At 34.1% G+C, this 15895-nt stretch overlaps 1 protein-coding gene across 1 annotated transcript; it reads right to left on the bottom strand.

Annotated features, from left to right (window-relative positions):
• On the bottom strand, positions 1 to 2937 carry LOC147406512 (serine/threonine-protein kinase 52-like). Its single transcript, XM_086432788.1, has 6 exons — positions 2621 to 2937; positions 1617 to 1738; positions 1212 to 1408; positions 937 to 1108; positions 363 to 518; positions 1 to 297 (listed from the first exon to the last, which is right to left on the bottom strand). Exons 1-6 carry the CDS (start codon positions 2874 to 2876, stop codon positions 88 to 90), a joined length of 1113 nt encoding a protein of 370 aa, XP_086288914.1. The 5' UTR covers positions 2877 to 2937; the 3' UTR covers positions 1 to 87.
• Positions 2938 to 15895: the final 12958 nt, after the last annotated feature.

Below are 15895 nucleotides of genomic sequence, written 5' to 3'. Positions count from 1 at the left end.
CATATCTAAATCTGGCTGCTCTAAAATCCCAATTCCCATAAATACATATCCACATTCCCCCCTATTCTATAAGAAGCAATGATTCTTTCAAGGTCCTCGGCACTTGCGGAAGCAAAAACAACCTCCCTGAAACTGATCAAGAGGGATCATACCACCACCCTTGGACGTGTCGATGACCTCTAACATAGTCACCACCTCATCCATCTCTGGCCGCTTGTCCGGGTTTCCATCCCAACATTGCTTCATTATATTTGCTAGAGAACTCGGGCAACATCGGGGTATATCTGGTCTCAAATTCTGTAATTTTTCCAAAGTTTAGTTTTGAAACACACTCTTGGTCTTGTAGTAAAAGAAAAAAAAACGTACGAGATAATGAAAAAATGTACCTGTTGGACATCTGATGCCATATATGCGATGTTAAGACCAGGATACGGCATATCACAGCAATATATTTCCCACAAACAGATACCAAAACTATACACATCACATTTCCTGTTATATGGGTTACCCTTGACGACCTGCATAATCGACCACCCCAGTAAACTAGAGTTTTAAGAGAAAAAGAAGATACTTTAACCCATAAGGCTTCCTTAAGAAAGACGGTTGCTATTGGCGCCCCACCTTTTACTTACTACACCCCCACTTCTTAAATTACTTATCACCCCAATTAAAGATTAAAATTTAAAACACTCACAAACAATTTCAGTAGTCGTTTACAATTATGATTAGGCTCATATAAAATCCTAAACAAAAACTAGAGAGCTTCTATTGGCACAACTTATTTTTATTTGGGGTGTAATAAGTAAAAGTTGGGGGTGCCAATACCAGCTCTCTTAAGAAATGGGTCAACTATAAAACTTTTAAGAGAAAACAATACTAATGCTATTGGTTGTGAAGCAAACTCAAGAGGAGGAAAACAGATTTGAATAAATATACCTCAGGAGCCATGTAACCAAGAGTCCCGGTCTCGCCCGTCATCTCATCAGGGTTTTGAGCCTCAACACGAGCAACCCCGAAATCAGAAATTTTTACACACGTTTTATCAAGAAGCATGTTCTCTGTCTTGACATCTCTGTGGACAATCTTTTTGGAGTGAAGATAACTCAACCTACAAAAAAAGAGAAGAATTGCATTTTTAAATTCCAAATCTACACATTATAGAAGATAAATTACGACAGACAAAAACAAAAGAGGAACGTAGAGAGTCTAACCCTCGTGCAAGATCTAGTGCCAGTTGGACAACTACTTTGAAAACTAACTTCTTTCTCCGATTCTTTATGAGGTAGGATTTCAAGGTACCGCCAATAAGATATTCAACGACTACACAACAAACACTACTTGGCATACCGATGGGACCCTTTTCGGTTTGGATGCTCAGCTCTGTATTGCCCATAGTAGCCCCTATAAACTGCAAAAAAGGGGTTGAACATAAATGTTAAGAGTCGGTGTTCAAGCAACATCTGAAGAGGTTCTAGATTGTACAAATTCACAAAGTGAAACAAATGAGGGTGGGATGAGGATCTGATGCTAGTTGAGTATGTGAAGGAAAATACTGAAGTGACTTCCTTCGACACTTCAAGGTGAAATAAAAATTTGAGAAAATATAAGAAAGTTACCTTAGTTACATTAGGATGATCAAGTTTATGCCAAACAGAAACTTCTTGAGAAAAAGCTGTTCTACATGCATCAATTTTTGCATTTGTCCTTTGGCCCTCTTCCCTCAAGTCAAGCAGTTTAACTGAAAACCAAATAATAAGGAAGGAGACTTGATGTTAGCAAACTCTAAAATAAAAATGTCGCTTTAAAATTGAAATAACAGGCTGTTAATTCTCTACATAATAATTGTTAGTTAACCAAGTTCACACCATGTACCAACATCAATTAATTTGTTCTCGGATCCAATGTCGTAAATCATGATTCCAAAAGAGTAAATTCATTAAGGACCAGATATATTAACTACTCCATGCAAATTAATAAAAATAGAAAAATAAAAGTTGTTTGGAGAAAATGTACAAAGAAAAGATAAGAATTCAAACAAAGGGCAAGAACATTGACCAATTTCATATAAACAGTACAAAGGCCTTAAATAATGGTAGACATACCAAGCAATAAGATCAAAGATGAATACCTATTTACAAACTCATAACAGATCATCATCTACTAAAAGACTAACTACCCGACTTGCAACCAAATCAACCGAGTACCCAAAATAAAGTGCTAAAAAAAATCACAAGTTCGGTTTCCCAAATTAAATCATATATGTTGAGAAAATATGGGTAATCTCTTAAACTAACCAAAAATAGAAGAAAATAGGGGAACAACCAAAAGAAAAGTGGGTACCCAGAATAAAGTGCTGAATATGGGGGAAAAAACACAATTGGGTGTCCTAAATTAATCCATACATGTTGAGAAAATCCAAATGGGTGCTCAAAAATTTAATTGGTATACTAAGATATCCAACAATAATTTAAAACTAAGCTAATAAAGGTTGAAAAAAAAGCCCATAAAAATGGGTAATATCTTTAAGGTAAACCACCCAAAAGTAGAAGAAAATATGTAAAACATAAATAACGAAAGGGAACTCTGAAAGCAGAGGTTTCTGTATCTTAGTCTTATATACCTGCGACGTCTAGGCCATCATAAAAGCCTCTACGAACAATGCCAAAGGTGCCTCGAGCAATAACACCCTTAATAATAAGCTTAGTGGAATCAATTTCCCATTCTCTCTTACTGACCCTCTCTCTTTCTTTCCTTTCTTCCCTACTCTTCTCCATTGTCCATGCTCGTATCATAAACTTTTCAAGTTGATCATCCAACTTCTTTAAATCTATCTTATCTGCCCTAACAAACCCATTACCACTACTTCCCTTCATCATTTCTCTCTCTCTCTCTCTCTCTCGATCGCTCTAACTTTGCACCAAAGTTGTCTTACTTATAGTCTCGATAGTCCACATAGACGTGTATATGAATCTCTCCCTCTTAAAGTCGCATAAGGATTCTAATCCGACTTGAGGAAGGATTTGAATCCTAAAGGAAAATTCTGAAATGATACAAAGCTGACATAAATGATGGGGTGGCGCGCACATAACCGTAGATGATTTCTACTCGTATCGGCAGGAAAAGAATCTACAGTTATGTGTGGGCCACCACATCTTATAATCCTTCCTGAAGTAGGATTAGAATCCTACAACATTTGTTCAGGAATTTTTCGGAGAGTTTACGTAGTAAGGGTTTGTTTGACAGCAACACACATCCAGAGGGTTTTCCTGGGCCATGTTGTCGTAAACCCGAAGCTAGATTAACTTTTATGCTAATTGGATAGATTTTCTTGAGTGACAAACAATTCCTAAACGATTTTTAAATCTCGGACACACAGCTCAATTTTTAATGACACCCCTCTACAATTAGGGGTTTAGATTAAGTTTGAAACAAGACTTCGAAAATGAACACTGATGTACTCCCAAATTTAAATTCAAATACAACAGTGAAAACAAGTCAATTTTTAATTTTTGTTTTAATGTTCTTAGAATTGTATGTTCCATAAACATGCGACACCTGATCATGTTTTCTGGGTGTCACATGGACATGCCATTCATACAAATAGATGGTCCTTTAATCAATGTAACCCTTATCTCATTTATATTTATTTCATAAAACATAACAATGGATCCCACTCTTTTATCTTAATTTTTATACTACACAAAAATGTATTTTAAGGATTCTTTTATCCTTTTTCTCGTGTTCCCCTTTTTTAAAGATGCCCCTATTGTTATATGGGTTGTAATGTGGGTGGTAGATTGCATTAGCGAAGGGCGATGTGGGTAGATTAGGGAAGGGTATAGTTTATATGATTTTTGTAGAGAGATGATGTGGGTAGATGAATTGTTCGAGAAAGGTGATGGAGGTAGGTAGTTATATGAGAGATGTGAGTTGGGGTAATGACATGTGTCATATTTGATGATCAAGATGGTGATTGGTTGATATGGATAGTGGTTTGTGGGTTAAGATTATGGATTAAATATGAAGTTGATATGGATTTGGGCTTTGGTTTTAGGAAATACTTTATGTTATTTGGAATTGGTTATGGTCATTTTAGAATAGATTTTTGAGGGTGGGTATGTTTTAGGATTTAGGTGATGTGAGATAACTTTAGGTTAGGGGGTAAGATGAGAAATGCATTTATAGTGAATTGAGGGTTTGTGGGCTTTGAACGGACTTAGGTTTTTTTCGGATTCGGAGGTGAAGCGGTGAGAGTTATGGAAGGTAGTGGGTATCTCAAGTCTAATTAGTGAATCCTTTAAAGTTGTAGGGGGTTTTAATAACCTTAAAATCGATGTAAATGCCACGTGTTGATAAATTGGGCCTTTTAGGCCTGTTGGCAAGTTTTATTAGAAATCTGGTATTTTTGGTTTCAGGAACGGAGCAGTGAAGGTGGGGGTACGCCAAATCTTTTTGGGTGGGTTCACTAGACCCTTAGAGCCCCTCAATTTTGATAAAATGTCATTTTAATGATTCGAGCTTTTGAAACCCGTTGGCCAAGTTATTTAAGGAAATTGACATTTTTGGGTCCTTTTGCGTAGGAGGCCCGTTCAAATTAGGGTGTCTACATTGATGACCAACAAATAGATGTGACTCTAAAAATCGATTGATGGAAGGTCGGAACTATAAAGCAAGATCCAATCAATCAAATCCTTGGAGAATCAGGGATTCGACCACAATAATAACATAAATCGCAAGGATAAAGGAGAACCCCTAACTAGAAGGGATGTTCTAACACAAAATGAGAGGCAAGTACTTTCCTAATCAAAAGGAACTACTAAAATAATAAGGGAGGGAATTTATGAAGGAAATCAAGGAAGATTCTAAGGTTTCACACCTGTAAATACATGGATGGAGGCATTAAAAGGTATGTGATTCTCCCTCTCTAAACTTGACACTACTTTTTGTATTAAAGTTCTGACTTGAGTGGTAGAGTGGTGTTGTTGCAGACACACCCAGGAGAATAAGATGAAGGAATTAGACTATCCATGAAAGTCTCAAGGTAGTGCAAGTTTTGCATCTATAATTACTATGTTTGGAGAAGTGTTATGAAGGTTCATTGTTATTTTATTTAGTGGAAGATTGGGTTTGATTGTGGAGGATCAAGTAATGTGGTGACAGTGTGCTCAAAAACGAGTTTTCAATTTTAACTCTTTTTAATTTTTAATTATTATTTTTATCTTCTTGATGGATAAGAAGAACCAATAGATGAATGATTCTTTCGTTCAAAATGGGGATAACTAGTCTTGCAATTTTGGCTTCAGAAGGAATCTAAATAATTGTAAAATCAACTACACGACTAATCTCCTCAACAGTCATGATATTTCCATTTCTACCTTGAAGCGTGACTATGGGTATGGACATGGAATATAAATAGTTTACTCATGGTTAAATCCTTTTAAACCCATTTTGTTATTTGGGGATCTACACTTATTTCTAAGGAAATTTTACCCAATTCTTTAAGAGATCTCAAATTTATCGGTGTAAATGTATATGCCAAAATATTTACCAAATCACTCTTCTTTTTTTTATTTTTTTCCAGTTTTGGTAATTATTTATTTATTTTTTAAATGGTAAGATAACAGGGGAAATTTGGTATTTCACCAAATTAATATCAAGGCAGTTGCAATATTTAGTCTTTAATTGTTTACGAAACAAACTTATTTATCAAAAGTGCTTATTTATTGATTTTGTAAATAATTTTAAATGTGTATTGTCCTGGGTGAATAAGATGACTTCAACGCATGTTTTGATAACTCACCCTATTTCTAAAGTAATCTTCTCTGTTTGGGAAGGAATCTATAGTAACATTTTCACTATTGACAATTTTATCTAGCATAAATTCGTCCCTTTTAATCCATGTTGCATGAATGAAGTAATTGGAGTCTATAAATCACCTTCTTCGTTGCAAGTTGGCTTGTTTTTATTTGGGCGATAGTTTTCTTTGTTGTAACTATGATTTTCTACTGAACTTGGCCCTGCACGGTTGTGTTGTAATGCCAATAGTTGCAAGTTTGCAGGTTTATTGGGCAGGCACACATGTACGTGCGCTCCTTTTGACCACAAAGCTTTGTTTTTCGTGAAAATGTCCCCTATGCCATCGATTAATTTATGGTACTGTTATTTATGATAGTTTTGTAATTTTATAAAGGTGGTGTAGAATTTTTTGAACAGTTCTTTTATAATATAGATGATTCAAACCTTCCTTTCAAGTTCAAAAAGCTTTTTGTTTGGATTTTTCAAAATGTCATAATTTTCTATCATTAAGTTTATGATAAAATATTATTATTAGAAAACTCTAGCCAAGGTGTTTGGTAGATGATCTCTAGTTTCTTATTAGAAATCTTCATTTCCTTGTATGGAGGCTTAGAAATGTTTTCCTTCCAACTTTTTTTGCTAAAAATATTTGTTCAAAATGGAATTTCTCCTGTTTTGTAAAGGGATCAATCTTATTTCCATGGAAAAATACCAATGCTCCAACTTCATTTTTCTATGCAAAAAATTCCTTGTCTCCAACTTCTCTGAAACTCCCATCTTTTTTTCTTGAGGGCATTTAGTTTATTTCTGTTAGTCTCTTATAGTAGACCACTGTCAAAGGGTGTCATCTATTCGAAAACACAAGGTATGTCAAATGTTCACCTACCCGAATGTGAACATTGAGAGTCGTAAGCATAAGAGTCCGAGGGATGGTATGCAGAAATTAATCCTAATATCGCTTTTTTAAGTCTTAAAACATTCAATTCTTTAACCAGTCCAAAATGATTATGGATCGGATCCCAACTACTCAATCCAGACCCGTGGTTGTTGGATTGGATTTTGAATCGGACCCAATCAATTGACAACTTTGCATGGGCTAGACCCACTTTATTAGACATCTAATCAACAACATTCACTCCCATCTTATCATCGAACACACCAATCATACCATTTTCTTTAAAAGTCAAAGAACTTGATAATGGAATAATTTGAATCATGAATGGAGTCAATATCATGGCTTTGGGTGGGACCCATTTAAAATGATAAACTAATCCCTCCTATACTTTCCACTTTAAACCAAATTTAGACTTAAAAAAATAGTAATTTGGTATCGTGTCACTATTAGATTAATTATGTAGTTAAACATGGCAAAACAATGAATCATGGGTGATGGGGGACACATCTATCTAAATCAAGTGTTATAGAACCTCTCTTTACAGGAATAGTTTAACTTTAGAAAATAGAGATGCATGGAGAGGGATGCATATGCTTTTCCACAATAGTTGAAGTCCTAGATATTTCTTTTTTTTCTATGACTTTGAAAGTGAGAGTTTATAGAATTAAAAGGTAAATCAAGGAGAAAATCCTTTGATCTCATATGCGCCCTCCAATAACTACATTATTTAGATCGGTATTAAGAATATGATATATTCTATGCCACATCAGACATAATTATAAAATCATTTTTTATGATTGAGAATTAATTAGTAAGGTATACCGAGGAGCAAAAGGACTTGGTCTCATCGGGTGCTCCAATAAGTATACTATTTAGATTGGTATTAAGAATAGAATAATGATTTTTTGACGCCCTATATATGCCTTCGACGTGACATGGGTTAGAATCATAGATTTTTTTTTTCTTCTAGGGATACATTACTGCACGTGTTTATGAAGATATGCAGTTGCCTATCCAGAGGAAAAAGATCTATAATTGTAACCCATCCCATGTCAAGGAGCAAATTGAGGAGTCAGAAAATCACGACTATTAAGAATATGATATATTCTATGTTAAGTGAGTCATGGTTCTAATTTAAAAAAAAAAAAAAAAAAAAATTATTATTTTCTTTTACTATGATTGAGGATTAATGTTAATCTCTTGAAGGGGCAATGTCTTGATTTAACAAACTTTTCTTTTGCATTTGTCCAAATCTCTTAGGTGTATATTTTGGATTTTGTGAGTTTGTATTTTGTTTGGTTTAAGATTTTGTCTTTTGGGATATGCCACTGAATAAATATCGTGTACAGTGGAAATCACTTTGGAAATAAAATTTAACTCTGAAAATCATATTTTCAAGGAAAATTCATTTTCCCCAGCATGTTCCATGCACAGACATAGGGAACCCTCATATATTTTTGGATTGATTTGGAGGTTTCTTTATTTGAGATTTGGTACGCGGGTATTGTGATGAGCTCACTGCTGAGAGCATTTATCAATCAAATATTAAATGAGCCGTGCTTATGAAGAAAAAGCAAAATGATCAATTTTTTTTTCTTTAGGAAATAAATATTTGATGGACCTCAGGCCCACCAATGTCAATAGACCCTATTCCAATCCGTCGGTTATCTTTTTCTTAAATAAGTGTAGACAATCGGATTAATTTTGCACTTAATATTTCTCGTTTTCTCTCTATGGGGTACCATATATTTACCCCAATGCAGCTAGCTTTGGCTATGGTTTTAAAAAAATTCCAAGACTCAGATGAATTGGGCAAGTTATCCCAGTCTTGGAGGCATCGAGCGAGCTGGTCAAGATGATTTATCGGATTTTATGAAATATTAGCTACATTTATGACAACTTGGCCGATTCAAGTGGTTTTCCATATTGGGATATACAACATTCAACTTTTTTAATGATGTAAATGTTTGTAATCTATTATCAAAATAAGATTTTGCGACTTTAAACAAAAAGTAATAATCTTTTTAAGTATATGATCAATCCCGCTCCTAAATCCTAGCAGGGATTGTGTCCCTAATCGCTAGCAATGCCAACTTATCTACCGGCCTACCATTTATTTAGATGCCCATGGGATCCCATTCCTGCTAGATCATTGCGTGCATGTCCTCCCAAGACAATTCATGGTTGATTGGCCCGACATAGAGGAATCCTTGCGGCTTGATTTCCCTACTCATGCCCATGATCCATGGGGTGGTGACTTCGATATGGTGGCGTGTGACATTGTGCTTGAAGCAACTCAGTGAAATGAAATCGAGATTGCAGTTGAAGATTGAGTTGTGTAAGAATATCCCCATAGATGGCGCCAATCTCTATGGGTACGTAATGTGGTCCAACTCCTTGATCATGGTCTCCTTCGACGATCCTCTTCCCCTTGATCTGATCGTTTGTTTATTATTTATTTATAAAGCATACAAATCTTTGATCTACTATGAAAAGGATTTTAGACAACACTTTTTTAAATAGACATCACTCTTATAAACATCATTTAAAAAGTAATGTTTAAAGTCTTTTTTTTTTTAATTAGTTGTAACGAATGCTCGTCATGTTATATCAGTTGCAGAGAAGCTGACATGTGTCTTCATGAAAGTATCGTTTGTTGAGCTTGCCATGTGTAGAAACAACATTGCATTCTGTTTGATTGATTCTTGGTTGGAACAAGCCTCGGATCGTTTGTAATCCTCTAGGGTTTCAATACTCGTAAATACACTCGACCAGCCTAAAAATCAATCTGATTTCTCCCGCTCGAATTAGTAAGGATCCTCCAATTGACATGTTGATTATCTACACCTGCAATAAGAGATGCATTGATAGTTATGGACCTAAGGTACACAATATAATTCTCATCTCATAAACTATTATGATCAGATTTTGTCTAATTCATCAGACCAAGATAATGATAGTCAAAGGAAGTGAGAAATGAAAGTTACTAAGAGCTAATTTAAATAACCGCAAAGTTTGACTTTGACCAATACCATCATGGTCGATAAATTTAAAAGTTGACTTTGACCAAAGCCTATCTATAAAGACACACAACTCCATAGCTTCAGTTTAACCTCTCTAATATAGCAAACAGCAGAGAAGAAGAAATGGCTGGTCCCAAAGTCTCTCTTTTGGTTATTCTCCTTGTTTTTGGTATGCTTTATGTTTTCTTTATTCTCAAGTTACATTTCACAACTCTTCTCTATGGATTTTTCAAATGGCAATCTAGTAATTTTTTGTTATTCTCCTTTGTTTATGGTCTTTTTTCCTCTGTTTTTTTTTATCAAGTGTTTTATTTATCTTCTTTTAATCTCACAGAATGTCATTAGTTTGAAAACAAGGCTGATGTATGTAATATATGCACCAAAACTGGGAGGGGCTTGTCTAAGTCACCATTATATTTATTTATTTTAAGAGAGAAATGAAAAGTTTGATTAATGTAAATATTAAAATTTTATTATACATATGCTAGATGCATCTTATGGACCCACCATTCAAGTTGAATATTATAAAAATATGAAGAAAAAAAATTCAAAAGAACTTGGATGGAGAAAATAAAAGGATATCTGAACACAATTTTAATAATAAAAGATGTGAATCCAAACAAAGTGGAATGGAAAAAATAGGATTTAGGTAGCCCTGATGAATTTTTTTTTTGCCCCATAATTTTTTTTTAAATTACATTTTTTTTCCCTTGATAATTAGACATGTTGAATTTGCCCTCCCCAATTGAAACTTTTGAAAGTAGTGCCCACCTTCACCCAACTCAAGTTTTTTGGATTTATTAAAATCTCTTAGTTGATTAATATTTGTCAGTTTTGTCCTCACACCTATTGATGACATTATCCCTTGACTTAAATCTTCTCTCATAGACTTATGAGAAATAACATAAATACCTTTTCTTCAATCTTTGAAAAAAATATCCCATGAATTTTTTTTCTCAAAATCACTCATATTCATGTTCTTCAACTTTATCAGGTAATTATAGGTTGTCCCCTGTACAAGAAAATCCTGGCTCTCTTGGACTTAGGCAAGTCATCTCACTCTTGAAAGTAATTGAGTAAGAGAGTTGATGCAAATCATCACATGATCACTCTTACAAAATCAAAGATGACTTGCTCGATATTTTGAAAATCTCAATTGATTTTATGGAGTTGACCGATTTTAATTGTTTATAATATTAAAAAAATACATATATAAAAGGTAGAATTTTATGACTGAATATATATTAATCTACTTTATAACAGAAGAAATAATTACTATTTTACATCAAATCATAGAGTTATAAAATATATATGGGTCGGGTTCCGTAGACTCACATTACGACTCACATTGCGACACACCGTTTTGTCTTATATAGGCAAAAATGCTTGGAATGGGCTGATTTTTTGTGAGGATGACCTCTATGGTGAGGAGATCATCCTTGCCAAAAATCAGCTCATTATGAAACCTCTAGCCCCATGTTTACAAGTTGAAAATTTTTAGACCGTCCAATTTTTGTAAATCAATTTTGATGGGGTTAGAAGTTTTGGAATGGGATGATTTTTTACCAGGATGATCCCCTCATCACAGAGATCATCCTCACAAAAAATCAGCCCATTCCAAACATTTTTGCCCATATAAGACAAACGGTGTGTCGCAATGTGAGACGTAATAGGGGTCGTAATAACGCTATCCAATATATATATATATATATATATAAACGAAGATGAGAAATGAAAACAAGAGAAGAAATCTGATTTGCAAACCATTTGATCTAAATTCTCCTATTTCTTATATTTTGATTCTAATCTACATGATGGGGGATGCAGGTGTGGTGTTGTTGGAAGTGAGCCAAGCCAAGGCCAAGGTGTGCCCACTTATTTGCTTCGACGTGGACTTCGTGATTTGCCCATCTACGGGGGACGAAAAGCTGTCTCCCAAGTGCAACTGCTGCTTGGCTCCAGAGCAATATTGCACTCTTTACCTTTCTGATGGGAGTACCATCTCCTGCACCTAGAAATATAATGCTTGGAAATTAATAACACACGTACATGATGTTGTGTGTTAAATAAAAATAAATAAATAAAATTATCTCCACCAAGCCTAGGTGGAATAAATAAATAAAGAAAAATAATAGTTGATTTTGTTTGTATGTTTGTATACTTTTTCTACAGTTTACCTAGTTGGCACCTACTTGTCTCAATTGTTTATTTACAAATAAAATTATTAAGACGCCCTTCTCTCATCTAATGAACCATGATCTAAGGTATTTATTATTATTAATTTTTTTTATAGAAAAATAAAATGTCGTAAGAACAACTGCATGAGTCACGATAATCTCTTAATCTCTAAACATGTGTCATCTTAGTCTTTCCATATTAATTGATTTTTCACCTCAATCGTGATAGGTCCATGTGGTACACTCATGGATCAATTTATTTTGTACAATTTAAACTTCTATTCTGATGTGAATATGATGGGGGGAGGGGGACTAGGTGCGGTATTGTTGGAAGTGAGCCAAGTCAAAGCGTGCCCATTTATTTGCATCAACAAAGCGGACTACATGGCTTACTGAATATTTCTTGTCATGTCGAATTATTTAGAGGTTTGGCCAAGTTTCTGACTTTATAAAATAGACATCATAAGTTGTCAACTACACTCCAACATCATTTTTTTTAAAATCTCTCTCTCTCTCTGAACATTTACACTTTGTTTCGGTTGAGAGGAGTGAAGAGAAGAGAAATCCATTAAGAGAAGAGAAGGGATACTCAATTTCTCTCCACCATGTTTGGATTGATAAAAGAGAAATTGAGACAACTCTAGAATTTTAAAATGTCTTAAACAAGATCTAAAGGCTGAGTTGAAATTATAAAATATTTTAAAAGGATTTCTCTTCATTTATCTCTAAATCTCTCCACTTTTGGAGAGAAAATTCATCGTTTTTCTTTTCTCTTCTCTCTCCACTTAACAATCCAAACAAGAGAAATGGAGAGAAATTCATATATTTTCTCTTCTCTTCTTTTCATTTCTTTCAACAAAAAAAAAAAAAAGTGGAGGGAGTAGTGCAAACTCCTTTTTTGAACTACAAGTGGGACATTTTAAGTAACTGAACGCAATTAATACTAGGTGATCTCCGTCTAATCACGCCCTTGACGCTCTTGATAAAACTGATTACAATTTTTTTTAACACTCACTTGTGGGGGTCGTACCAATGATATTTCAGATTATCGACCTTTATGTCAAAGCATTCTCATCATAATGATTATGGTTTCCAAAAAAGAAAAAACCCCTATATTTAACATTATTAATTGTATAAAGTAGTTGACCTAAAATAACAGTTATTAAGGGAATGGTCCAGACATTTAATTTCAAAATCAATTTTTAATAATGTTAGAGATGCCATGATGAATTAAACTTTTGTGAGGGTAATCTCACATGTATGAACAGTTTGTTGTTTGGTTGGATCAACTAACATGATTACATGATATTCATATGAGCGCTAAAATGGAATATAAAGAGGAAGTAAGAATGGGATAAATGTGTACATGTATGGCATCACTCAGCCCATATTTAATGGGCTTAAAACATTATGAGCTCAGCCCTATTTGGCAGGCTTAAGATCAAGATCGTATCCCTTGATTTTGGGTTGAGTGGGCCTGATCTACACGTTAGCTCACCCTCCTTTGATGATTGAAGTCAAGACTGATTTTATTGTCATTTGGATGAATCCCAAAATCATGATGAGAAGAACTCGAATCCAACCATTAAATTTCACCAATCACACTGAATTTTTTGTGTATATATTCCTCAAAGGGTGTGCCAAATATTTATGGGACATGGCACATATGCCAAAAAGAGACATGGATCACCAATAGCGAGTTAGTATTGCGACTCCAATTTTTCCTAATGCCAGCACACCAACTGTGTGCAATTCTTTGATGATTTATGAATCATGATAAGCTTACTTAGGCACGTGGCATACTCAATCGATACCCTCAATGTGACAGATTCGAGAAGTGTAGATCTACTCTCCTCAAGATACAAAGCTGCACTTCCCTATAAAAGGTACAGTTTTGTATCTCGATGAGAATAGATCTATGGTACCCGAACCTATCATGTCAGTATGCCACGTGGGTAAGTCAGATTATCATGAATTTATATAAGACTTGGTGTGGCATTAGTAAAATTTGGTGTGACAATAGTAGCTCTCACCAATATCCTTTGAAATTCGATTTTTTTTACAACTAGCATTATGCGTGTAGAGTACTACAAACTAGGGCTGCAACTCGGGTGGGTTGGGGATCAACCCACACCCAGACCAAACTCGACAAACACTAACCCGCACCCTTGCCCAATCCGATTTTGAGCATAAAATGGTCAACCAGAATCATAGTCAAGACAGGTTGGTCAGGTTAATGCATTCCTCATTAATACTAGGTAATTTAGTATTAGTAAAGGTTTATATAAAGATAAATGGGTGTTGAAGAATCAAAAATGTATAATTACTTTTTTTTTTAAATGTGTTTCAAAAGTTTATATACATAAATTTATAAGCAAATTTAAAGAGAAAAAATAATAATAAGATTAACTAAAATAACTATTTTTTTATATTAATAATCGTAACTTTCAAGAAAAGAAAAACATTTAAAGTGGTAATATAATCATTGCATGAGAACATAGAATTCCACTTAAAACAAAGCATTAATAACAAAGCAATCATTCATCTAATGAAATAATCACCCATTAATTTTGATATATAGATAAACAAAAACATACATATTGAAATATGAGTTATAAGTGTCAAGGAAACCACAGTAAAAAATATTTTTAAATTATAATCATATTAAGTTTGGGTTCGGGCCACTTTTTTTCTTGTCTGAACCCGAGGTCGTACCCAAGCTAACTATGCCTAGACTGGACCCAAGGTCTGGTTCAACCCAGCAGGTTCGGGTTTTGCCTGCCCAAGTTGCAGCCCTACTATACACATTGATCTTCTACAAGCTTAGCTACAATAAAAACAAGTAATTGGATACCTTGTTTGTTTGTACCTTTTTTTCTCCACTGTGATTTATGTTGGGTTGCTTGTGTTATTGGAAGCTCGGCAAATTTATTTTCTTTTGCTTTTGCAGGAGTCAATTGAAATGGAATATTGGTCGAAAATTTGTTTATTATTTAAAAATATGCAATTTGTAGATGAATGATTGTACATTTTCTGAGAAAATTATTTATCCCCAAATAAGATGTTTTCCTAACTTGATGGGAAAAAAATTTCTGATCCAAATGGCTTGGGAAAATCGGTCAAAATAGGATTTTATTTTAAAACTACAATGAGAAAATCATTTATCAGAAAAAAATTTTCTTTTTTCAATCTTGAGAATAAAATGTTTTTGACCAACCCTCTAGGATTGTTTTATTGATAGGGTGGAAAATTCTTAATTGTATTCTCTCACGATTGCTCCCACATCCAAAATGAAAAAATTAACCAAATCTCAATTTAACAAAAAATCAATCAAATCTCAATTTGTGGAAAGTCTTCGAAGGCTTCCTTATTAAAACATCAATTTTTATACGAGTATAGACAATCCACATTCTGATCTTTATTTGCATTTCAGTAGGTTAGTCTGGTATGATAACTTTACTAGAAAGATTATATTACAATATCTCTAATTCATGAATTTCGAATGATCCCCATGTTCTACATGCTTGAGTATATATATATAGGGTAGTGTTCTTTTGACAAAATCCTAGACAACATTCTAGACAAAGCATTTTGTCTTATACAGGCTAAAAGTTTCATAATGGATTGATTTTTTATGATGATCATATCTATGGTGAGAAAATCATCCTCACAAAAAATCAGTTAATTTTGAAATTTCTTACCCTAGTTTATAAAGTGAAGAATCGTGAACCGTCAATTTTTTACCGTTACTTTATAATCACTTTTCACGGGGTTAGAAGTTTCGGAATTGGCTGATTTTTTGTGAGGATGATCTACTCATTATAGAGATCATCCTCACAAAGAATCAGCCCATTCTGAAACTTTTAGGCGTATAAGACAAAATTTTATATAGAATGTTGTCTAGGATTTTGTCAAAAGAATGCTACCCATACATAATAGGGGCGGTTCGAGGGCCATATGTAAAAACATATGAAAAACAATGGTTTTTCAAAATATGGGTTAAA

This window comes from Akebia trifoliata, chromosome 3 (assembly GCF_017979445.1).
Source record: "Akebia trifoliata isolate Shusen 1 chromosome 3, ASM1797944v1, whole genome shotgun sequence".
NCBI classification, from domain to species: domain Eukaryota; kingdom Viridiplantae; phylum Streptophyta; class Magnoliopsida; order Ranunculales; family Lardizabalaceae; genus Akebia; species Akebia trifoliata.
The sequence above is the reverse complement of the archived record's forward strand: the minus strand, read 5'-3'. Positions and strand labels throughout refer to the sequence as shown.

What these genes read in the sequence shown, in the direction of transcription:
- LOC147406512 (XM_086432788.1), bottom strand. Translation starts at nt 2,876, where the DNA reads ATGATGAAGGGAAGTAGTGGTAATGGGTTTGTTAGGGCAGATAAGATA. An exon ending in TGATGGCCTAGACGTCGCAG is followed by an intron (nt 1,739 to 2,620) that starts GTATATAAGACT and finishes TTTGGTTTTCAG; the next exon opens with TTAAACTGCTTGACTTGAGG. An exon ending in ATCATCCTAATGTAACTAAG is followed by an intron (nt 1,409 to 1,616) that starts GTAACTTTCTTA and finishes CCTTTTTTGCAG; the next exon opens with TTTATAGGGGCTACTATGGG.